The 25347-nt window shown below is 38.1% G+C and overlaps 1 protein-coding gene across 1 annotated transcript in view; it reads right to left on the bottom strand.

The window, feature by feature from the left end:
- PITPNC1 (phosphatidylinositol transfer protein cytoplasmic 1) overlaps window positions 1–25347 on the bottom strand; it is a 186515-nt gene that overhangs the window by 45555 nt on the left and 115613 nt on the right. The window contains exon 5 of the mRNA XM_089540927.1: window positions 16384–16455. Coding sequence (XP_089397053.1) covers window positions 16384–16455 — 72 coding nt within the window. The remainder of the gene's footprint in view (window positions 1–16383; window positions 16456–25347) is intronic.

The raw sequence follows: 25347 nt of genomic DNA, 5'->3' as shown, positions 1-25347 counted from the left end.
AAACAAGCAATAATAAAAATTAATAAAATAAAAAAGCAATAATAAAAATTAATAAAATAAAAAAGCAATAATAAAAATTAATAAAATAAAAAAGCAATAATAAAAATTAAAAAAAATTAAATAAAATAAGTATTTTATATTTTAAAAAATAATTTAAAACCCCCAAAATACCAAGGCAGACCTAATGGCCACTGAGTCAGCTCTCCTCCTCCTCCTCCTCCTCCTCCTCCTCCTCCTCCTTCTTCCCTGGCCCAATTCTGCCCTGGCCTTCAGGCACCCTTCCTCCGGCTCTTTCCTCCTCCTCCTCCTCCTCCTCTCTCCCTCCTCCTCCTTAGGATGCCTGGCGCGGGAGGAAGGGAAGTGGGGCAAGCACGCGCGCGCATGAGCGCGCGCGGAGGGAATGGAGCAGGCGCCACGCGGAGGGAATGGGGAAGGCGCGCGCGCTGCCAATGGCCCCTACTGAGGCCTGGGCAGCGCGCAAGCTCTCCCAGTGGGGGCGCGGTGGCAGCGGCGCTTGCCGGCCCGCCGAGGAAGAGGAGGAAGGTGGAGCCGGAGGAGGAGATGGGTCGGCGCCGCAGCAGCGGCAATGGCCGAAGCGGACCCCCCAAGCCGGGAACAAGGCACGGGTGGGGGCCCAAACCGGACCGTGACCGGGAGGGGCCCCCCGAAACCGTGAATGTCACGGGGGCCGCCGGGTTATGGCAACCCTACTCCCCCCCCACCAATTTGTCCTTGTCTTCTGCTGGAAAGAAGGAGTTAACCCTTTGCTATCTGTAGCAATTTTCTTTGTGTATGGAATTCCAGAAAAAAACAACAACCAGGTGCATGTGCTTTACAGACTATAGCAAAGCATTTGGCTGCAAATATTACAATCTAAGGAGATTAGTGCACAGCTGGCCGGGTGCAGCCCAGGTGACTTCCAACTAGAATCCGAGCTCAGCTGGCCTCTTTTCAAAACTGGGAAGCTCCCGGCTTTGCAAATTGGTTGTCTGAGCCCAGATTCTAGCCGGAAGTTACCTGGGCTGCATCTGGCCAGTGTTGGCAGCAGCAAAATGCATGTGATGATATCAGGTTACATCCCGAATTAGAATTGAATTTGATAGCGGTAAATTGCTTTCTTTAGCTGTGCGCTAATCTCCTGAGACTTGAAACAACTACTAAGGAAGGTCAAGGAAGAAAGTGCAAAGGCAGGCTTTCTGCTGAACATAAAGAAAACAAAAATAATGACCATGGAGAATCTACATAAATTCAACCTAGATAATGAGGAAATTGAATTAGTTAAAGATTTCCCTTATCTTGGATCAAACATTGATCAGAAAGGTGCCTACAGCCAAGAAATAAAAAGAAGGCTAGGAAAGGGAAGGGCAGCTATGAAAGAACCAGAAAAGATTCTAAAGTGTAAAGATACACAACTGAACAATAACGTTAGAATTGTTCAAACCAAAGTATTCTCCATCACCATGTGAGAGCTGGACAGTGAAGAAGGTCTATAAAAGGAAAATCAACTCATTTGAGAAGTGGTTATGGAGAAGATTGATGAGGATACCGTGGACAGCCAAAAAGACAAACAAATGGATCTCCCTGGCATTGTGTGATTGTTTATCCGATTGTTATCTGATATTTGATTTGATATTTGATATTTGATTTTAATTTATTTTAAATATTTTATCTAATTCTATCTTGTATTATCTATTGTTTTATATGTATTTTGTAGAATGTACGCCATTGGCAGGTTTCATTTTTATTAATTTTATTGTTTGTATGTACAGCGCTGTGTAAATCTAATAATAATAATAAACACTCTTAACTTTAATTTATGTGTGCTTCATTCCTGTATCATATCACAGATGGAGGTTGAATCCCTTTAGGTTTAATCAGCCTTGGAGGCCTGCTGTGACAAGTGCTCCAGGACATTTTTAGTTTGATTAATCTGTGCTGTATTTTACTACCTTTCAAATTGTTTTCTGACTGTACTTTTGGGGGTGGGGAGAGTAAGGGAGTTATGATATATGACCATTTTGGTCTTCTTTCTGGACTACCCATCTCTTTTATGAAAGGGTAGTCCCTGAGATAGACATAAATAAGATACAAAATAAATGAGACAGATTTATTGCAAGTGGAAAATAAGGAGCCATTAACATTACAAGATTGATTTCTTTTCAGAACTAATTTTCCTATGCTTCTTCTAGCCAAATACCCTGAAATGCTCTTAGAGTCTGCAGGGGAGATAATTTGATTGGTTTTGCAATCACGCTGAGGATATTTTAAAAAGGGTTTGTTTGTTTTTTAAAAGAAGATTAAAGCCCATGGGAGAAAAAAAAAAGCCATAAGGTTCCCAATCTGTGGCTCTCCATTGGCAAAGAACAAGAAGCAAATGGCAAGAACATTTTGTGTTCTTAACAATGCTGGAATTGTAAAAAGGGCTAATAAATATTATGGTACCAAAGAGAAATTAGGGAGACTTTGAGGTGGTGTTTTTTTCTTCAAGGAATGTAAAATGTATATGACGAAACCAAGGATTTTCAAGAAAGAGTAAGGGCTTCTTCTGCAAGCAACTAAGAATGGAAAGCATACATTTTAATCCTTTGTTAAAATGTACTTACTTACTTATGATATTTACAAAGTTCAATATATTTGCCTAACATTAATAAAAAAAACAGCTGGTACACAAATAGATATGATGGGCTAGATCCAAACTTGCCCTTCAATGAATGCTTCAGAAGTCTTGCATAGTCTCCACACAGAAAACAAGAGAAATGCTCATTTTTGCAGATTACATCATTTCCCAGTCCCAGCACCATTTCCCACACTGTTCTGGAGGATCCTCTAATACAGAGCAGCTTTTCTTGGGAGGCAAAATGGGCTGCAGATGGCCTCTGGCAACAGAGGCCTTCCCACTTCATCTATTTGAGTATTTCAGTGAAGCAAGTTCAAGTGATTCATGATTGTACAAGGACAGATAAAAAAGAAACAAATGCTACCATCATAGCTCTAACTACTTATGTGATGTGCAACAGTTTACGCTTCTCATTTCCTTCAGTTTCTCTGAAATCAAGTATGTATGATGGTACTTGAGAGCTTCTGTAGATTCTACGTTATCATTTAGAAAAGTGCAATTTCTTATGGAATAGAACAAGCTGGGCAAGGAGCCTAGATCTTTGAATTATTGTCAGATCCAGGTGAAGAAACATCAGCTAAAGTTAGAGATGTGTGCTTTAAGGAGGCGTGATCATTTATCCGTACGTTATATTCCTCTCTGCATCAGTGGTGTCTGCTTTGTTGATTTCTTTCAAACAGTTGCTGCAGCACTGCATAAGATGACAAACTAAGCATTTTCTTACAGGCTTGCAATATTTATCTTGAGTATGCCTAGTTCTCAAGACAGCATATAGTTCTATGGATGTTTGTTGCTGTTGTGTGCCTTCAAGTAATTTCTGACTTGTGGCGATCCTAAGGCAAATCTATCATAGGGCTTTCTGGGGCTGAGAATGGCTGAATGGGGAATGTACACCTGATCTCCAGACTCGTCATCCAGTGGGTTCTCATGGATGTTTACATGAAAGTAAGTCTCACCATGTTCAGCAGGGCTAATTCTTAACTAAATGTTTTTAGGGTTACAGCCCGATTTCGGTCTTTTTAGAGTTGCAGCCTACAATCTTTCATCAGAGCATGCAGCATAAACTCCATTACACCAAGAGAATGTACGAGGTACTTCTGCCACCAAAAATACAGCAGCAAAGCATGGGAGGGTGACCCAAACTTTTTTTTGGTTATTTTTATTCACATTATACACAGAAAAGCATGAAACTCATTAACAATTAGCATCACCATGTTCTTAAGAAGGGCCAGTGTCACCAGAATCAAGCTTTTAATATATGTTAAAATATAATGGAATGACAGAGGAGAAACAGAGCTTATCTGTGCTAATGGGGAAAGCATTTAGAATCTAGTCAAGACATGAATGTTCTCATCAGCAAACTGCAAATGAGACTGAATTATTCAATCTAATAATTACTCTTTTTGCTGGACTAATAAACGATTTGAGATAGCTTCTCTAAAGACTCTCTTTATATTTGCAATTCTGATTAAATGTTCCCAGAGCTGCACAGTAGTGTATCTTTGCTAGTCTTCTATGGGAGTAGTTTCCAACCAAGTCCATCTGGGGACCCACAGCCTGGGCGAGCAGGAGGAAGACAAGTAAACACTGAAGTTTGTACTGGCTCTTCTTGTGACTAGAAGAACTTTGTTCACTTTTTTCTGGGCCTACACAGTTCCTTCACTGTGGATTAGAGGGAGAACTATAATTTATTTATTAATTAAAATTAAACTGACTTAAAAAGTATGCTCCAAAAATATATTTGATGAAGAAATGTAGGGTGTTTTTTGTGGGTTTTTCAGTCTATGTGGCTATGTTCTGGAAGAATTTATTCCTAACGTTTCACCTGCATCTGTACTTGGCATCTTCAGAGGTTAGTGCCATGGAAGTGAGTGGGATATATATATACTGTGTGACCCTTGGTTGGAAGGAAATTATTTACATGCCAACCTGTGTGTTGGTCTGCTGTTGAATGGCATGTCCCTATGTGCATATATTTTGAAGCACCTTTAAATCTACATTGTTAGTAAGGTATATGTGTGTATATGGCCTACAGTAGACCACAAAACTGTTTATGTTATGAAGAATGGTATTCTCTTTCCTAGGTGAAAAAATGCCTCCCTGAAGTCCTTAATAGAAATGGCAACAATAATTCTTTCATTCTAGTAAATTTTATGTTATTTCAGAGAACCAGTGTGGTGTAGTGGTTTCAGTGCTGGACAAGGACTCTGAGGACCTCATCACACGGGAGGCAAAACACCCAAATCCCATGGATAAATGCAGTTTAGATCCAAGGAATATCCTGCAAAAATGGGATTGTTTTCAGAGATGTCAGGCTAACTGAGCAGTAACCTGTATAGAAAATGGGCAAAATCGTGCCGCTTTTTACTTTTAAGATTCTCCTGAAAGTAAAAAGCGGTGCGATTTTGTGACTTTTTGGATGGGTTAATGTTGCGTTAATGCTCAATTAGCCCAACCCTGTCTTAAAATAATCCCTTTTGTGAGATATTCCCTGATTTAAACCCCATTTATCCATGGGATTTGGGCACTTCCCTCTTATTATAAGGTCCTGAGAAACCAGGGTTTAAATAATTACTCAGCTATGGAAACCCATTGGGTAACCTTGGGTAAGTCACCCTCTCTCAGCCTTAGATAAAAGCAGTGGCAAATCTCCTTCAAGAAACCCTATTACTGGCATCTTATAATAAATAGCGGTATATAAATAAAAATAAAACAAAAACAACAACAAATAAAAAAGAAATAAAACTTATATTAGAATTTGGGAAACTTCATGTTTCCCACAAATAAATACTTCCCAGAAGGTTAGTTCTTGGCATCAAGACCTTTTAAGTTAAAATATGCTGGTAGTCTTCATCTTCATCTCAACCTTTTACCTTTGGTGCCATGCACCACTGGAATGTGGCTCCCAGGAACATTTCTGAAACTGAATTTGGTCCTTGGGCTGAAAGAAGTCTCCCACCATTGGTATATAAAAATGAGTTTTGTAACAAAATGTTGCACCATGGAATGCTTTTTTAAGGACAGGAGCCAGATATTCCCTCTCTTCATAAGGTTCTTATTTTCTTTAACAGGCAGAGAGAAGGATGATATTATTTAGCTACTGAGCATCCTCAGTCCACATTGGTCTGTTTGGGATTTATTCCAGTGTAGATTCTGCTTCCCCTCAAAGCTTTCTTGCACACCTGCAATCACTGGGGCATCTCCAAGCCTGCTGACACCTTCTTCTTGTGTATGGACAGAAACATTTTTGCCACATACAGACTAGCACTTAAGAAAATTAGTTTGCTCATACTGCGCATGAATATTAATAAACTAAAAACTCTGTTTTAGTCAATAAATGCTTTGAATTCTATTTGACAGTGCCATCAGTTTAAGACACTTTGTGGCCTTGGATGAAATATTGCTGCAAATGAGGCTAATCCTAATTCACTTAACAGCCGGTTATGAAACATTCTGTCACGAAGTGGCATAATCCATTTCTGTGATTCATTTTAGGGTTCCTTCATTTCAAAAGGCAGTATATAAATATTTTTGAAAAAAATAAATAAACTCCCTTTGGCCCTGTCTGGAACAGGAATGAGCCCCCTCCAAAACATATCAGAAATTGAATCAAGCATTTCTTACTATGTTTTAATTGTGTTTTATATTGTTTTAACTTTGTGTATTTTTAACTGAATTGTCATTTGTCTCTTAACTTTTGTGTGAGTAATTTTTTAAATTAATCAAAATTTCAAAGTTTATCTAAATCAAGCCTAACGATAGCACCTGCTGCCTTAGGAAAATACTGCACATGGCTTTTAAACCACGATTGTTATTGTGTGCCTTCAAGTCATTTCCAGTTCACGGCAACCCCATGGGGTTTACTTGACAAGATTTGTTCAGAGGAGGATTGCCATTGCTTTTCCCTGAAGCTGAGAGCATGTGACTTGCTCAGGGTCATCCAATGGGCTTCAAGGCCCAGCTGGGAATCAAACCCTGGTTTCCAGACTCCTAGTACAATGCTCAAACCACTATACCATCCTGGCTACTCGATTACACCTGGAAAAAAGGAGTTTTGGTGATACTCATCACACAATGATGCCACACGCGTGCTTAAAGATGTATTTATAGTGTAATGAGGATATAACATTATTGGTGTTGTTGCTTCATGCCTTCAAGTCATATAATAACCTATAATGGGTATTTCTTGGCAAGATTTGCTCAGAGGGAGTTTGTCATTGCCTTCCTTTTAGGCTGAGAGTGTGTGACAAGTGACATCACACAGTGGGCTTCCATGGCCAAACAGGGATTTAAGCCCTGGTCTCCCAGAGTCCTTTTTCTGCTCTCAAATTACTACACCATACTGGCTTTCTGAAATAATATTTAATTTACTAGAATTAAGGAGTTACTCTTGACATTTCTATTAAGGACTTCAGGGAGGCTCTCTTTTTTTGGTCTATAATAGAGATTTGTAGGTTGTCTTTCCTTCATTTGAGCAGTCCCAGGATGAACATGCTTCTCTCATATATGAGAAAGAAAGAAAAAAAAAGCGGGGGGGGGGGGGGGGAGTGCTACCTCAGCTTACAAGTCTCTTTTGAAACTCCTGAACACCTTAACTCCCTTGAAGTCAGATAAAGTTGGGATGCACTTCTTTGGAAAAGTGGATCGCAGGCGGGCAGGGAGAGGGCAGCTGTGCACTTAATATTTTTTCCTTTTGCTTCTTGGAGTGGATCAGTCCCATCTTTTATAAGGAAGACCAGCAACAGTTCAAGATCAATTGCAAAGGCCTCTAGCAAGGAATAGCAAACATGACAGAAGTACTTCTGAAATGAAATAATAGTTTTTGGAACAAGTCTGCTAACAAAACAAATTGAGTGGTCCTTAACACTTTGTACCATATTAGCTTGACAGATGGAGTCAAAGTACTGTACCAATCAATGTGTACGATACTTAAAGAAAACATATTGCAGGACTCTCTCTCTCTTTCAGTTGTATAATCCTGGATTGCTTGTTCAAAATGACATTGCACTGATTTAAAAAATAAAATAAAAATAGCACTCTACATTTGTGAACAGAAGCTTGGACATCCTTTCATTGGGTTTTTAAAGGAGATTTTACAGGGCACATATGTCTTGCCAGAATCTCCACCTCCCATAAAAACAACAACAACCCAAATGCACACTTTTGTCCTTGCTTATCAGTAGCAGTTCCTCTGTAGGAATCAGTAACTGATGATCAGCCATGATTCATTTATGAGGTTGCCTCAGTTCAGCAATGAAATTATCTTTATACTCCTACTGCTTTATCATACCTGTCCTGGCAAGGGGTTGAGAAGCTCATGTCTTGAAAGTACTTCTGCAAGGGTTTCTGCATGCTTATATTATTATATATTTTCATTCCTGTGACCTGTCTCCTATTCATACCATAAGTATAACTTCCCTCTGTTTCCCCAATTGCCTATCTAAAATCATTCCAACTGCATGTTTTCCCCCAACTGTTTTTATATCTATTTTTACACTAACTCCCCTCCTATTATCTCTGTAATTAGTACAAGACTATACCAGTGTTCTCCTCCAGAAATTTAGCCTCTCTCAATTCAAATGTTAGACTACAGCTCCCAGCATTGAGGACCACTGGCATTGATGGATGAGACAGATGCGAGTTATAGTCCAAAACACTGGGAGGATACCACATTGAGAAAGCTGGACTACACAGAAGCATTGTGGAAGGTACTACTTTGTGAAACAGTTCATGAATTAATGGATACATTAGTGTATCCTTAATGGTAGCAGATTGGACTGGATGGCCCTTGAGGTCTCTTCCAACTCTATGATTCTAAAACATATATGGCTTGACTGATTCTAAGACATATAAACTGGATCATTATACTACATCTTTTGTTCACGTCTCCCAATTAAGGTAAAGGTAACCATTGTTTAAAACATAACTGCATAGGAAAATCCAAATTACACATAGGAAACACTTGTGTACATGGTTTAATTTGAATGCAATCCAAGAATGACTCTTGGCAAGCATTTGGTTCCTGCACTCTCCTCCCCTTTTCCAGTTGATTCTGAGGATTCAGAAGCATGCATAGTTCTAACCAGTTTTTAAACACTGTTTACTGTGTCCTCCAGCCCCTAAGTCTTAACCATGGGTAGGTGAAACAATTGAGTATCATAAATTATGGGATAAACCTGTCTTGCTTCAACTAATCATAGCTGAGATTAAATACAATTTGTCTGGGTTTGGATGACAAGGCACACTAAATTTAATCTAAAATAGGACAGCTTCCAAATTCCTCTTTGCTGGAGCTGGTATGGGGAAAGGGTAGTGGTATGCATTATGCTTAAGTGGCCCATCAGCAGATATACTGATATGCATTCACCTGCTTTCATGTTATGTCTCTACAAAAAAAAGGTTCATAGCATTTGAAAGAGGCAACTGAAGCCAGACAGGATAAATAGAGACACTGAGATCATAGGTGTCACCACCACAGGTTACTGCATCTGTCCTTGGGTTAAGAATTCAATTATCCTATAAATACAATATCATTCCAAATGGTGAGAAAATGCTACAATTAACTGTTCTGTGTATATTTAGAAAATATTGTCTCTGACAAAGTGGGCTTTACTACTTATTTATATTGGGATGTGAATAACATTTTGTCAAAATTACATCACAGATCACAAATTAATTATTTAGCCAGTTTTACAAAGCAGCTCCCCAGTGAGTAACACAATGCTTAAAGGGTTAATAAGAATTAATAACCACTCTATGTTAGAAGAAGAAATGCTTTTTAAAATGTTATGTTACCTCACATTTGCCCAGACCACTGTCAGAAACTGTTGACTAATGGAGAGACGCTTTCTTCTTAAACCTGACCCCATTATCAAAGGCTCCCTCAGTAAACTTTTGTGCTCATCCTAATTGTACAACACCACCCAGATAACTATCCTAATGGAATTGCCTGTTAAGCATCCCTCATATGTGCTTTTCTGTTAATGCATATCCTAAGCCGGGGTGAACATTTTATTGTTTTGTAGATTTAATATTTTTTTGTAGAAATGAAATAAATAAACTTTTTTAAAGTGTTATTTTTCTTCTTTCTGGCAATTCTAAATATACCTATTTGGCAGAAATCCTATTGAATACAGTTTCTTACAAGTAGATCTACACAAGAAAGGCTGTCACGTGTTAAATGTGTATGTGCTTGTCTGCTAGAATTTCACTGAGTCTGTTGGACAGAAGGCAATCTTGGAAAATTACAAGGACCATGCTGCTGAACAACTAACTGTTCTTAGTATCAGAGGAGAATTACAAAGGCAAAAAGACAATCATGTTTACACAACTTGAAAAAAATTAAAACCTAAGGTTACTGGAGTTTATGCTATTCAGTCATAAGTAACAGGCTTGTATATATGGTATTTATTTTAGCTCACGTAGTAATTTTCCACCTTAGGGTCACCATAAATCAGAAAGAACTTGAAAGCATACAACAACAACAACAATAACAACAACAATGTAATTTTTACCCTCTCGTCTATTTGCAAAGGGCAAAAACAAGGGAAATATATGGCTGGGGACCAGTGAGCTGCAACATGTGATTTTAATCTTTATGGATGGGCGTTAACCCAGAACTATTATGATGCATTCAATTTAATACAGAAGCCTCTAACAACAACACCCTTGTGTCAGCATTTTTATTGCAAAGCCTCAGCTCTTTGGCATTTTCGAATTGGCAAACTCAATGTAATTAAAAAACAAACAAACCACTAGTTATAGAAAAATCCTGATTCACGAAAATGAAACTTTTCTTCAAGAGGAAAAAAAGATTAGGAATTTGACTTATTTGGTCAACCCAAATTGTTTCATATAGAATTAAGTGCCTCCAGATGGAAATGAACCAACCATTGTGCTACATATTGACATCATGCATGTGGACTTCAGCTCATGCATTGCCACTTCCACTTCCCTTCCCTTCAAAACCCACAACACTTCCAGATATGCTGTGTGGGGAGTGGGATTCCTAGGCAACTGGGAAATCAGTTCCACCATCAGTCCCAGTTTGTGCTGGTAAATAGACAGCATTGGGATATAGTATATAATTTGTGTAAGCACACTGAAAGCCAAAATGGAGACTAGCGCCTTTCTCTGTGCCTTACTTCATGATGTTGGTAGCACTTCAGTTCTTTTCCTGTGGGAGAAGGTCATCAAAGTACAGTCATCCCTCCATATTTGTGGATTTGATATTTGCAGATTTGATTATTCACGGATTTCATTAATATGTTCTCTCTAGGACTGTCTAGGTCCTCCAGTGCATCTCTGTGGTCAACTTTAACTAAAAGTTGCACTGAAAGACCATTTGTAGCTACTCCAGTGCCATTCTGTGGTCAGTGTATGTTGGACATTGACCACAGAGTTGCACTGGAGGACCTAGAGATTCCTAGAGAGGTGTCCTCTCAGGTAAAAAGTGTTTTTGTTAATTGTGTTTTTTCCATATTCACGGGGGTCTTTTCCCCCTAATCCTAGCGAATATGGAAGGACAACTGTATGTCTTTTGTCAACAAAAGACTCATTTGATGACTGTCTCCTGTGGGAAGAGGACTGAAATGTTATGATGTCATACAGTAAGGCACAGAAACAGGTACTACTCTCTGGGTCCATGTCAGTTTTCTTTTCCTGTGCGATAAGACTCTGAATTTGTCACCAGCAGTTTCTGGAATTGCAGAATACAATTCCATTGCATTGGTTTGCTCCAGCAGTGAACAGCAAACAGTGTTAATAAAAAATCGGATCCATTTCCCTCCCTTTCTGAATGAGCATAAATTACTGAATGTTAAATCAACACTTACGTAAATCCCTTTACTTTAGTTGGAACTAGCTGTTAGATTTAGGCCAAGGGCTTGGCTTGTTCAGTTAGCAACCTTCTAGAAAGATACTCTGGAATGATTAGTTGTTTTCCTTGGAACTACACATAAATGTTTTCCCCATCCTGCAAAGTATTATAAATCACTGTCTTGCTATTCTTGATAATTACTTTCTTAGCTTGGCTACATTTACACTCAGAACTGCGAATGTAATCTGAAATGACAATGATTTTTTAAAACTTATTTTTGTTATGTTCTGGCACATTAAGAATTATAAAACGCAGTGATGATACATTTGAACATAAGCCACTGAGACACAGACCATATCTATATAATAACAGCATTTTGCAGAACTGAAATTTCTGTGTAAAACAGGATTCCCTCCATTTAGATGATCTCCCCTACTGAATGAAGCTTAATACATAATGACAAAAGACATCTGCTATTATCCAGCTGGCTTTCATATTCTTTGGCTATTAATTTGTCAAATGCCATTGTTGTTATTCATCGCCATCAAGCATGCGTACACTAGAAAATTGCCTCTCAGTTTCCATTTGATAAATGGTCAGTTTTGAAACACTCATTTAAAAAACAAATCTCTGCTATGATGAGGCCAAGAAGTGCATTAACTTATATTGTTTCCATTATCTGTAGAGGTTTTATATGTTGCTTTCAATGGATCAGCATTTTTAGCTTTATATATCTAAATTCCATCTGACTGTAGAAGCATATAATCTGCACTTTTAAGATGGAAATAGCTTTTTCCAATTGCTTCTACAGTATAAAGGATGGCTTTTAAGAATATTATTCAGCTTTACTGATGACAAAGCCAAATCTCTCTAAATATGGTGGCCTTTATGTCATCATTGACTCATACAGAAATTTACTATATTATTATCTAATATTTATTTATTTAAGATTTGTGTAAGTTTTATAGGCTAACATTTATTCTGACATAAGGTTTGATAGATGAAAGCCTAGTTTATTACAAAACCTTACACCACAATACACATTAGCTTGTAATATGCTAGTGTCCTCCTCCTCCTCCTCCTTGTCCTGTTATTTTTTATGATGCCTCAAGTATGAGGAAGGAGTAAGCTTGTTTTCTGTTGCTCCAGAGAACAGGACCTGGAACAATGGATGAAAGGAACAGGAAAAGAGATTCCACCTAAACATTAGGAGGAACGTCCTGAGAGTAAGGGCTGTTTGACAGTAGAACACACTCCCTTGGAGTGTGGTGTGGTCTCCTTCTTTGGAGGTCTTTAAACAGAGGCTGGTTGGCCATCTTTCAGGGGTGCTTTAATTGAGAGTTCCTTCATGGCAGAATGGGGTTGGACTGGATGGCCCTTGTGGTCTCTTCCAACTCTACAATTCTATGATTCTAAGTCTGTGGTTATTTTTGCTACAGCTAAATCCACATGGTACCCACAGAAGATACAAAGCTGGTTCACAGTGTCAGACCACTGTTCTATTTTGCCCAGATTAATATCTGCTTTCCATTTGATATAACCATAACATCCTGCAATAAAACAGCCTGAAAGTGTAAAAAGGATGTCCTGATTAAAATTAGCTGATAGCCCAGGTTATATTTTTATTAATTTTATTGCTTACTGCCCTAATTGTTTTCTGACCAGCATACCTTTGTTGTTATTTACCTTCACGTCGTTTCTGATTTCTAGCAATCCTAAAGTGACCCTATCATGGATTTTTCATGGGTTGAGAGTGTTTGATTCACTCAAGGTCACCCAGAGTGTTCCCATGGCTGAACAGGGAAATGAACCACAACCTCCAGAGTCCAAGTCCTAAGCTCAAACCTGGCTCTCAAACATATCATACATAATTAGCATCCCTTATAGAAAGCTATAAAAGATCTGTTTAAGTTAGATGAATTAGATACTTCAGACTTGTAATTCCATTCAAGATGTCATGTTCATGGTTATATAAAATGAAAAAGCCTATGTACTAGGTTAGTAGTGAGACTGAGTAGTGGACATAGATTGTGGTGATTTCAGTTCCAATCCTCATTCAACCATAGAATCCACTGGACAGCAGCCTTGGGCAAGTCACTGTATCTCAGCCTAGTCTAACTCACAGGACTGTTGCAGGAATAAATCTGGATATCTTCATAAACACTGTCCTGAGTATCTTAAAATACATGAACAATGCTGAATGGGGTTGGGGTGCGGTACAAAAATCCTTAGGCACCTGGGCAGTGAAAAAGCAAAATAAATGTTGGCATTACAACAGACCAAAGCATAAATACCATGTCTGTTGCTAAATCTCAACATATCCAAAAGTTTTATCACAGGAAAATAGTAAGCAGAAATCGAGCTGGACAATAGTGCCTTTCTCTGTGCCTTACCACATGACATCATAGCACTTCAGTTCTCTTCCTGAAGGAGATGATTTAAAAGCACATCTTTTGTCTAGCTGGAAAAATCCATTTGACAAAAGACGGATCTCTTCCGGCAGGCTTTTCCAAACTGATCTCCTCAGAATTTTCACTCTTCATTTGTTTAGCTGTACCCACCGGACTTTGATCTCGATTTATTTTATTAAGCATTTTATTGGGAATTGTTTTTAATGGTATTTTAGGGTGGGAGGGAGATTAGGGAACTAGGATCTAATATGTCCTGTTATGCTTTTATCTACTGATAGTCATATTTGATATTATTGTTTTTGTTTGTTGTTACCCACTTTGATCAAATACAGGGAGAGGCAGGAAAAAATTATTATTATTATTATTATTATTATTATTATTATTATTATTATTTGTTGCTGCAGGATTCCTGGTTCTTCCCAGGATAAGTCCTCTTTAATCGCAACGTGTGAGAAAATCTTTCCCGCAATTGCACAAATGTCCTGGGAAAATGCCTTTTAAACCACCGATTTCCTCCCGTGTGATAAAGTCCTGAAGTAGAATCTGTTAAAAACTTTCTTGTAACAGGACAATAAATCATAAGGATCCATTGAGGGATAATCAGAAAAGAAAACAGAGAGTTACCCCAAACTTTTTGTGGCACTTGCCATGATTCTTTAAGTGCTCATTTAGGCAAGCATGTCACTTCACTTTGCAGATATTACTTTATGTTCTAGACACCACTCCATCTATTTTTTTACTTCACAAAGGCTATTCAGTAGCAGTCTAACAATCTTGGACTTTATTTTGATGCTGTTCAATATATCAAAGTGCAGTATACACGTGTTCATTGTGTGCCTTCAAGTCGATGACTTACGGTGATCCTAAGGCCAACCTGTCACACTATTTTCTTAGAAAGGTTTATTCAGAGGATGTTTCCTATTACCTTCTTCAGAGGCTGAGAGAGTGCTGTGACCAAGGCTACCCAGTGGTTTCCCATGCCACAGTATGCATATCTCATTGGAAAACCAATTGAGGAAGTTTGCAAATATAGTGGCAACTATTCACATTTATATTTACATTTCTGTTTTGTTTTGTCTTTTAGATTTAGTACATTATCATATTTCCAGTATCCTCTTGTGTCCTCTGCAACTTCTCAGATGTGAACAGGGGAATATCAGGTTATCAAGAAACATGCGTTCATAGGTAAACTGCAGCTACGGTTCACAGCTGTTAAAATTTGAGCTAAAAAAGAAGAACCATAGCAACTAAAGCCTGACAAACCGGCTATTAGCTAAAAATAAAACATTTTCCCCCCTACACCAGTCTTAGATTACAGGCCTTTAAAGGCATGGTGTCAGTTATCTAAGTGTAAGCAGTTCGCATAAAGCTATGGCTTTAATCCATAAAATTAGAATGCAATGCTTACATATATCTCAGATCAATGCAGTAACAAAATTTTTACTATCTTTTTATTTCCATTTATATTAATTTACTTTTGCAATGCCAGTTCACCACAAATGGTGGTTGCTACTTGAAGTGGGTCAAATTCCATTATGATTAGATCCTGTATTCATATGAAACTATCTTCTATTCAGTTCTGCTCAGCACAGCAATATAATACACCTACTAGTATTCCCACTTCCTTTTTTCTTTCTGTATTCAGGCCTGCCTATCTGCCTGCCTCCTAGGTGAATTAGGTAGGTCAGGGATGGGGATCATAAGCCTCTCCAGATGTTGTTAAGCTGCAGTCCCACAATACCTGGTGGTTCACACATCTCCCAACCTATTCTAAGGGGACTCTGACCTAAGAAAACATATACAGGTTGAGCCTCCCTTATTTGAAATGCTTGGGACCAAAAGTGTTTTGGATTTCATATTTTTTATGATTTTGCAATATTTGCATATACATAATGAGATATCTTGGAGATGGGACCCAAATCTAAACAAGAAATTAATTTACGTTTAGTATACACCTTAAATACAATATTTTAAATATGTTTGTGCATGAAATAAAGTTTATGTCCACTGAACAATCAGAAAGCAAAGGTGTCACTTACCTCAGCCAACCATGTGGACAATTTTGGATTTTGGAGGATTTTGGAATCCGTGATAAGGAAGATTCAACCTGCACCATATTCTATATATTTGTTAGTCTTTAGGGTGCCACGTGTATCCTTGTTGTTTTGCTTAAAGAGTTTTTAAAATTTATTTTCTAAATCTTATCACTTTCTCAGGAATTTCTACAAGCCTGAAGTCAGATAGTTAAATTAAACCACAAGATTACATATGTGTTTCTTTGGATAATGGATATCAATAGCCAAATAAAAATGATGGTGAGCACTGTAACCAAAAGTGGAGTATGGTCTGGCTACTCATCTTTTTATCATCAGCCTAAAAAGAAGTGAGGTTTAAGATACTATACCTATATAACATAAAACATAAAATATGGAGCTGGCTGTAAGAATTAATGGGAAAATAATATGCTCGCTCTGAACTGTAATGGAATATTTTAAAGCACATTTTATATTTAACCTAGAAAAGGAATTAATACTTACATTATCATTGCTTCCTTTGTTGTCCTCATATTTCGTCTCTATGTGAATGGAGAATTTGGGCAAAAATGAACACTGCAAAGAAAATGACAATGAAATGAAACAACTGCAACCATTAATGACTTTGCTAGTTCATATGCCTATTGTAATCTATCAGCTTTAATATTTTTAGCATATAAGAAAAAGTAATTATTGGCTTCTATCTGTACATCAAGAAAAATTGAATCTTTGCACCAACTTTGTCAGAGAATTATGGAATACGTGCTTCTGAATAAGAATAGGTGCTTCAGATACAGAACAATCAAGGCTAGAAAAACAGATAATACGTCTAGACACCTGTTTCCATTATGGGGAGTCAGGGATGTTTTTAGATTCAAAACCTAGAAATGGATGGAAAACTATATTAGTCCACAAATTCTAGAAGCATCACAGTTGTGAGCAGAATTTTTCAGCCCTGAGAATGGTGTCACAGGCTCCTGGAAGATACCAGTTCCTCAGCCTTTGCTACAAAGGAGCACAATTTTGAATGTTAAGACAGAAGCATCAATAATTTATTTAATAATTTATTTCAGGGGCAGACAAGAGTAACCTAACAGGAGAAATGAAACTTTATATGTAATAGCTCAACAGCTGTTTCACCAGAGAAGAAAACAATTATGGGAAGAAGATTACTGCTCACATCCAACTATCTGGTCCCAGTTACAGCAGACCCACTGATTTAATGATAATTTTTCAAGTCAACATTTATACATATTCCATGGATCCAGTGGACCTGCTCTAGCTGAGACTAACAATTTTGGTCTTGGAGAAAAAAAGACAAAAGCAAAGGAAGAAAATGGTGCCCAAACCTTTTGTCACTCTCTGATTCTCTACTCCAACTCATCCCAAGACATTTTTTCCCCTCAGAAGTCCAAAGATTTCTGTATTAATCTAAATCTGCTTTAGCTAGCAACCTGCTTTACTCCTAATGTGAGCCATCTTGGGTTCCTCTCTGGTAGAAAGACAGCATATAAATAAAATAAAATGAATAAAAATAAATTGCAACTTTATAATTAACAAACTATAATTTTTAATTGATTTATTTTTGCCTGGCTTATCTGAGGATAAAATGGCTTATAACTTTATACTTCTAGACACCTGTTTCACATTATGGGGAGTCGGGGATGTTTTTAGATGCAAAACCTAGAAATGGATGGAAAATTGTATTAGTCCACAAATTCTAGAAGCATCATAGTTGTCAGCAGAATTTACTCTAAAATAAGGGCTGTAGCCACAACACAGCCAAAATAAGGATACTGCCCCCCAATAAGAATTCTGCCCCATTGCCATTTTCCTTCAGTTCCCAATCTCTAGCATTGCAGAGAGTGCGATACTGAAAATCATTCATACTTAGAACCCTTATACTTACTGTGTTTACATTCCCCAAGTAAATTTGCCTGTCCCTTTCTTTGGATGCATAAACTATATTTCTAAACACTCAAGTTTTAAGTTCTTGCAATGCTAGAAATTTGGGGACTGAAGAAAAATTCATTGGGGGCAGGACTTTTGTTTGAGAAAGGCAATGACCTCCTTATTCTGCACCTGCAAAGAAACACCCTTGTTTAAAGTACAACACGAAGCCATTGCCCTCGTATATTTTAACATTTCAAATGGAGTACAACTTGCAAAAAAACCCCTAAAATATTGCTGAGATCTACTTTGATGGAGAGGTTTTCCAGCTTTGTAGTGGAATACCTAAATGTTCCAGGTTCAATCGCTGACAAATCCATTCTTTAAAAGAAGGATCAAGTAGCAAGTAATGGAAAGAACCATGGGTTTTTCGTAAGAGTTAGGCTGCTGATGCCACTCAGTAGATGGTATTAGGTTTGCTGGGCAAAAAGTCTGACCAGCCTAAGATAAGGCACATTGCTATGCTCCTGGGAACCTTATTAATCATGGTTCCATGATTTATGTCAGGAGGGTTCCTCTTGGGATATTCTGAACAGTGGGAAGAAGATTTTCCTTGATTATTCTCTCTTCTGCATCTCACAGCATCATGTCTCATGTTGTTCTGGAGTGTATACCCATGTTTTGAGGTAGATTTTTGTGGCTCCTTCTAGGCTGGAGACTGCAAGGTAAGGCAGATTGGCAGAAATCTCCTCCTCTGCCAGCAGAAATGCTCCATTGGATGACAAGCTCTCTCGTCATGGGAGGTAGATTTTGGACCAAACATCTCACTACTCTCCTTCCCCTTTCCACTCCTTCTTTAGAGATCTCAAAAAATATAATAAAAATAAAAATTAATGGCAAAATCTGCATGTCACTCACTTTTTCTTCCATATAGAAGCAAATCGAAAAAGTGTCTTTTTTCTTGTTGTGATACTTGGATCACATTCTTTAGTAAAAATAAACCTAACAACTCATGTTTAAATCTAGAAAAAATGTAAAATTAAAAGAATATAAAATTCATCTGCATCCAAAGGTTGTGATAATAAGTCTGAAAATACACAGAGCTTGCTGATAGCAACAAATTCAGAATGGAAAATTTCAGGGATGACCTTTTAAAAGCCTTTCAGAGAATCCTCTCCTTTGTTATATTATTTTTTGCCATCAAGTTGACTTTGACTTATGACGACCCTATTAAGGAGAGACCTCCAAGAGCCCTAGTCATCAGTTGCCCTGCTCAGGTCTTGTAAACTCAGGGCCATGGTTTCCTTGATTGAATTAATCCACCTGTAATATGATCTTCTTTTCCCACTGCCTCCCAGTTTTCCTGGTTTCATTGTCTCTTCCAATAAGTCATGTAATCTCATGGTATGTCCAAAGCATGACAGATTAGTTTAGTTATCTTAGCTTCTGGGGAATGTTCAGGCTTGATTTGCTCTGGGACCCATTTATTTCTCGTTTTGGCAGTCTGTGGTATCTGTACAACTCTTCTCCAGTGTCATATTTCAAATTAGTTGATTTTATTCCTGTCAGTTTTCTTCACTATCCAGCTTTCAAAACCATACATAGAAATCTGAGCTACTATGCTGTGGATTATTCTGATTATGGTATTTAATACTACCCATTTAAATTTTGTAAAGCAATTCTAATACCTCTCTTTGCCATGTTTTTTTAACTGCACGTACTGTGTGATATACTCTACAGGCTAAAATCCAATTAACTTCCAATTGTACTGATCTAGATTTCAGTGTAAGTTACTAGCTATATTTTGAGCTTCATCACATGCAATCAGTAATGGGCATTATGACTTGGCAGAGTTAGGAACTATGTATGCATCACATGCTGGGCTGTTTATTGTAGCCGAAGAAGGCTTTTCTCTCTCTTTAGAGACACCAAGTTCATTCATGGAATAATTCAGATTCAGATCCAGGGTGCAAACACAGGAAATTGTGTTTGTCAGTATAGTGGTGTTTTGCCCCATCTCTCCTGAACATATGTTCCTCACAATACAAATCTGTCAGTTTATCAGTATGCATGGTACATAAAGAAATACAACAGGGTGAAATTTCTAATTTTATATCATAAAGAAAGTTGCCAGGTGGTTCTCTGAGTCAAGAATACTATTGTATAAGACTCTCACAACAATACAACACCGTTTAAATGTTTACAATATTGGTCAACAAATGTGCACAGAAAACAGCCAGATTTTCATATTATATTACTGAAAAAACTACTTCCAAATCACCAAAACACTAATACATTTTTGTAACACAGTGTAACTTTTTGAACTCCCTCACCCAGCTTTCTGGGCTCACTTTACCTTGCAGCTCCCCAAATCAATTTGTTTCCTAGGCAAGTGTGTAGGATTGTTGTACAGCAGGTTATTTTAGCACACGAGAGAAAAAGACCCACAAGCACCTCTTTTGATCCTTGGCAGTAAAAATGCATGCGTAGCATATTAAATAAACATTTGCTGCACTTTATTTGACACTCCAAATCTGCTGCTATGTGAGAAGGCTGCTTCAGCTTTGCCTAATAGTAGGGCCAGCCCTGCCAATGAAGAATTTACTTGGTCTGTGATTTTATCTTTTATCTAGACTAGGATCTAGGTGTCCCATGCTTTCTATTTTTTAAGAAAGAAGGCCAATTAAATGAGTTCAGACCTTGGACAGCTCCTTTCAAGCTCAGACAAAGACTTAGCATGCCACTGCCCCAATGATATGGAAACCAGGAGATGACATTGTCTGTAACTGCCTAGCCATGCATAGTTTACTACACAGCAGTGGCAAATAAGTGCCTAGCCAAGTACTAATTTACCATCACCTGCATGTGAGATCACTACTGCTTTATAATGCCATACTACCACAGAACTCATTACCCCAACTTCTAAACATACCATATCAGGTAAGATGCCTATGCAACTTCTGACACAATGTTCATAGGTATGATGAGAACAAAAGCATTACAAGAATGCATGAGCATCCCTATTTTCATCTGCGTAGTCTTGGAGGGTATGGAATTAAAGCAGGAGAGAACTAGTTTAAATGCCAAGACATCTTTTTGAGTACTTCCTTGACAAAAGGAGAAGAGAAAACCAGCTGCAGAAAACCATAGCTAGATTTTCAATTCACTGCAGGCACTTTTTTTTAAAAAAAGGCTATTTTTAATTCAATTATTAGTTAATGTTACTATGCCAATAAGGAAGCAATACAAACATAGTATAATATATGTAAACCAAAATAAGTGGCAAAGAATTAGAAGGCACAGAAGACAAAATACATAGCATTATTCAGTCAGCCTAAGGTGGCTACTACGAAATCAGCCTTGCCATAGCAATGGCATTTGAAGTAGCTGAAAGGAGTACCATGTTCTGAAATAAAATATAATTTTATAAATAAAATTGTATCTTGCTACTCTTTCACCTAAGTAGAACCTGTGATTCACAATGAAGCAAAACAATATTTCTTGTTTCAATGTCCACTGTGAACCTTTTACAGAAAAGCCAAACAGATGCTGAAGTCATCCCTAATTTCTTTGCTCTTTAGAAATATTAATTCTAAATCACTTGAAATTAGTTCAGGTCTCTCAAATAATAAATGTAATTGTTTTCCAGAGTAGGGAAGGCACATTCATAGAAATAGATTTGCTTTCATACCACCTGCTTTATTCAGAAAGTACATCATTCAGTTTCTACGGAGAACCTAGACACTACAGTTGCTAAACTGATGATTTCCAAGGTTTTATGTGTTCTGTCATTTTTCATACCTGATTTGTGACAAAGCTTTTGGTCCTAAACTCAATGGAATCACTAGTTGTCTGGTATGGATTACTGTATCTTTAATTAGTAACTTCCCTTTTTAACCATTATTTTTTCAGAGGGTCTTCTGCGATGCAATTAGACACCTCTTGTACACGTATGCTGCACCTGCTTTTGACTCCTTGCAGCACCAGGTTTTCAAATTCAAGGAGACACTGGAAGAAAGTCAAGCCATCAACCATGTTAGATCCTGAGAGCCAAGTGATCCAAAAGATCCAATTCTGGCCAATGACCGTTATATTTCAGCTAGTGTTGCTGATTCACTCAATTAGGCAAGTTCTGAGTGAAAGAATACGCTACTAGGCCATCTCCCCTCTGCTTCTAGGATCTTCCTCTTCTTACTTTCTTCTTGCCGATTCACTATCTGCCTGCCTGTTGCTTCTCTGGACAGTCCTGTCCTGTTATGCTCTTCAACCACAGGATGAATGGCATTGGCTTTGCTTATTTGTTTGGGTTATACAGGCTTCATTTTAGGTCATCTAGCTCTTGAGTGCAGCCACCCTATAACCACTGGAATATATTACTGCCATCAGAGACAGATAATTTGATCTCAAATATGTAGAATCTTCAAGACTTCATGACTGACCTTCACAGTTGCAAGATTTGTTGTGTCATCTAAATAATCACTTGATGTGTTTAATTTTAATTAAGTTAAAATAAATGAAAAGCCTCTCCAGCATTCTGCCAAGTCACACTCTTCTGGAACAATCTGCAGGTGTTACCGTTAGGCAGCGCTGAACTCTTGCTGCCATCTACAGGAGCAGGAGACTGTTTCTGATAGCTGCAGCTGCTACTGCTTTAGAGACTATCATCTATCACCACTGCCTGAAGTATATTGCTGAGGATCCATATTTATTTATATATTTCAGGAAATTTCTGCCCTGCCTTTCATACCCCTCAAACGGCCTCTAGATTAAATACAAATAAATACGTTTAAAATTAAAAGAAGAGCACAAGAGGGACATTAAACAATGGGTCTAGGCCAAAAACACACTGCTGTAACAAAAGAGTGAAAGAGATTAAAGCAGAATAGAAAGCAAGGCTCTAGGAGGTATCTCATTCATAGTGAGAGTGAATTCATTTCAAGTCAAAGCTGACCTGATGGGAAATAACAACATGAAAGTATTTGGGTCCTTCCTAAAACTCAGAAGAGAGTGGGCCAGTTCTGCAACACAATGTTGAGACATGGAGCAGGGAATAAGATACTGAATGCATTGCAGAAGCAGGAGAAAGTGATCATTTAGACCAGTGATCCCCAAACAGTGCCCTTTAAGGGATTTTGGACTTCAGCTCCCAGAATTCCAGACTATTGGCCAACATGGCTGAGGTGAAGTCCAAAGCTGAAGTCCAAAATCTCTTAAAGGGCACAGTCTGGGTCGCAGTTTGGGGACCACTGATTAAGACCATCTGGTTTCATACCTTTAAGGATTTCTATGGCTAATAAGACGACAATAAAAATTATAAGCAAGTGAAAATGACAAAGAATGGGTTTAATAAATTTTGGAAAGTGAATGGTACTGGGTGGAAGTTCCTGGTGAGTAGAACATTGTAAACCAGTACTTCCATTAATTCTATCCAAATGTGGAGACAGTACTGTGGTAATTTTATAGCCGTTTTGGTTTACCTTTGGTTCCACTAATGTTACTGGACCCATTACAAACTGAAGTCTTTCATAAAATGGCAAGATAAACTGCTCTGTCCCTTGGGACCCTGGAGGACTGCACTTCCCATTTTTGCCCACCCACAAACATTGGCCTAAATCAGATTTTAGTCCTGAATAGAGTAAACCATTGGATCTATAAGATTTTTCCCTACATGTTGGCTCACCATTCAACAATGGATTGAATGGGTGTACTCTAACTGGAACTAACTATAGGATGTTGTTTCATTTTTGTTTCACTCTCCTCCAGTGACCAACAGTGCTCCCTCCCATGCTGGGGGGAGGGGGTACTGTTGGCCACTTCATTGCATTTGGTGGACTTTTGAAATCCCTTACTTGTTTCAGGCCTGGGTGGGCCTTTTATCCAAAAAGATAGTAAGTGGATGGTCTGAATTCAACAAGGAGTGGTCAGTGTCACCACCTCAGAGGCACTGGTTGATGCTATTGTCCAACTGGAGAATGGCACACACACACACAAATTACTCCCAAAATGGTTTTTGGGTGTGGGATCACAGGGACCCCTGGGGCTAATGGAAAAATGTGGTCTGTGGGCCATCTCTTCCCCACCCCACTAAGAACAGACACAGTCTCCTAAAATATACCCACCAGATCAGACTGGAACCATTTTAAAAAGATGCCTGCCAAATCCAATCCCCACAAGAATGTTGCTATGGTTAATGTGGTATCAAAAACTAAAGAGAAATCATGCAGCATCAACAGGGATCCACTTCACTTCTCCATTTCCTGTTTCACCAAGGCATCAAAGGTATTACAGTCCTCAAACAAGGCTTGAATCTACATTAGAAATGTTACAAGTTTTCTGTATCATCTGCAGAAGTTTGGAGTTGAACCTCCATTACCTGGGCAAGTACATTCCCATGTCCATATGTATGAAGGACAGTGGATGCTATGTGCTGATGCTGACACTGGGGACACATCTTGTTCTCCCCCATGACCTTATGTGGTGCTAAGACATTATTGCTCTGTCACTGAAAAATTGGCATTTTGGGGAAAAACCAGGAATGATACTTTCAATGTGACAGATCTTGGTACTATGTACAAATAAGTAATTTGCTTTGTAACACTGACTAATGGATCCAATGCTCTTTCCTCCCCATTTCACTCCACCGCAGTATAAACTCAGTTCTTGTCATCTAACCTGCATCCTGCAATGGAAGTGGGAAGTAATGGTTTTGCAAAGCAGCCAACTTTCCTTGACTAAAACCTGCATGTTGTTAGGTGAGTGGAAGCACATCAAAATTGTGTAAGGCAGGCTCCATAACCTGTTACTGCCACTTATACTGACAGAATAGTTACAACCGATAGAAGTAAACAATAAATCTGCAGTCTATTGTCTTCGCATGTCCAATGTGGCATGGTAACCTAGTTTATTGGAAAGTGTTGGTAATGGAGTGGCTGAATTTTTTTAATAGGGCAGGAAATGAATAAGCATTTGCCCTCAGGAAAGAAAGCAAGGAAATTGACACCATTTCCTGAGAGACAGAGAGAGAGCTAGTAGAGAGAGGCTGTGTTTGATATTTACTGCTGCACACATCTCAAGCTTTTCAACACTTTAAGAGTAAACCGATTTATTTTAGACAAAGCTTGGAAGCTGTTGCTTTCTGACAGAGTGTGGAATGTCTGATGCATCCACTCTAGCTGTATCACAACCAAAAGCACATGTGCTGCACAAATATATTGCCATGAATGTCTCAGTTTTTCCTTAAAATGTATCATCTGTCTGTCCACTTAGCACTTTACACACTGAATGAAAATTATAATAGTATTTCTGTCTATAACTGAAAACATATAATCATGTCATAGTGTATGCCTGATCAAATATTAGTGAAGTAAATGAAAGTTTGAAACTACTGCCTTTACATTGACAATACAGCAGAGACAGAATATTTTGATCTGCAAAATACAGCTGGCCCTTCTTATACATGGATTCAAGCATTCACGATTTGAAAATGTTCAAAAAAGTATAAATTTCAAATACCAAACCTTGATTTTCCATTTTTTATAAGGGACACCATTTTGCTATGTCATTATATTTTGTTATCCA

The sequence above is a fragment of the Sceloporus occidentalis genome, unplaced genomic scaffold (assembly GCF_023333645.1).
Source record: "Sceloporus occidentalis isolate IW3139 unplaced genomic scaffold, rSceOcc1.0.p SCAF_1, whole genome shotgun sequence".
NCBI classification, from domain to species: domain Eukaryota; kingdom Metazoa; phylum Chordata; class Lepidosauria; order Squamata; family Phrynosomatidae; genus Sceloporus; species Sceloporus occidentalis.
Note: the sequence above shows the minus strand (reverse complement) of the source record. Positions and strands in the feature narration are given on the sequence as shown.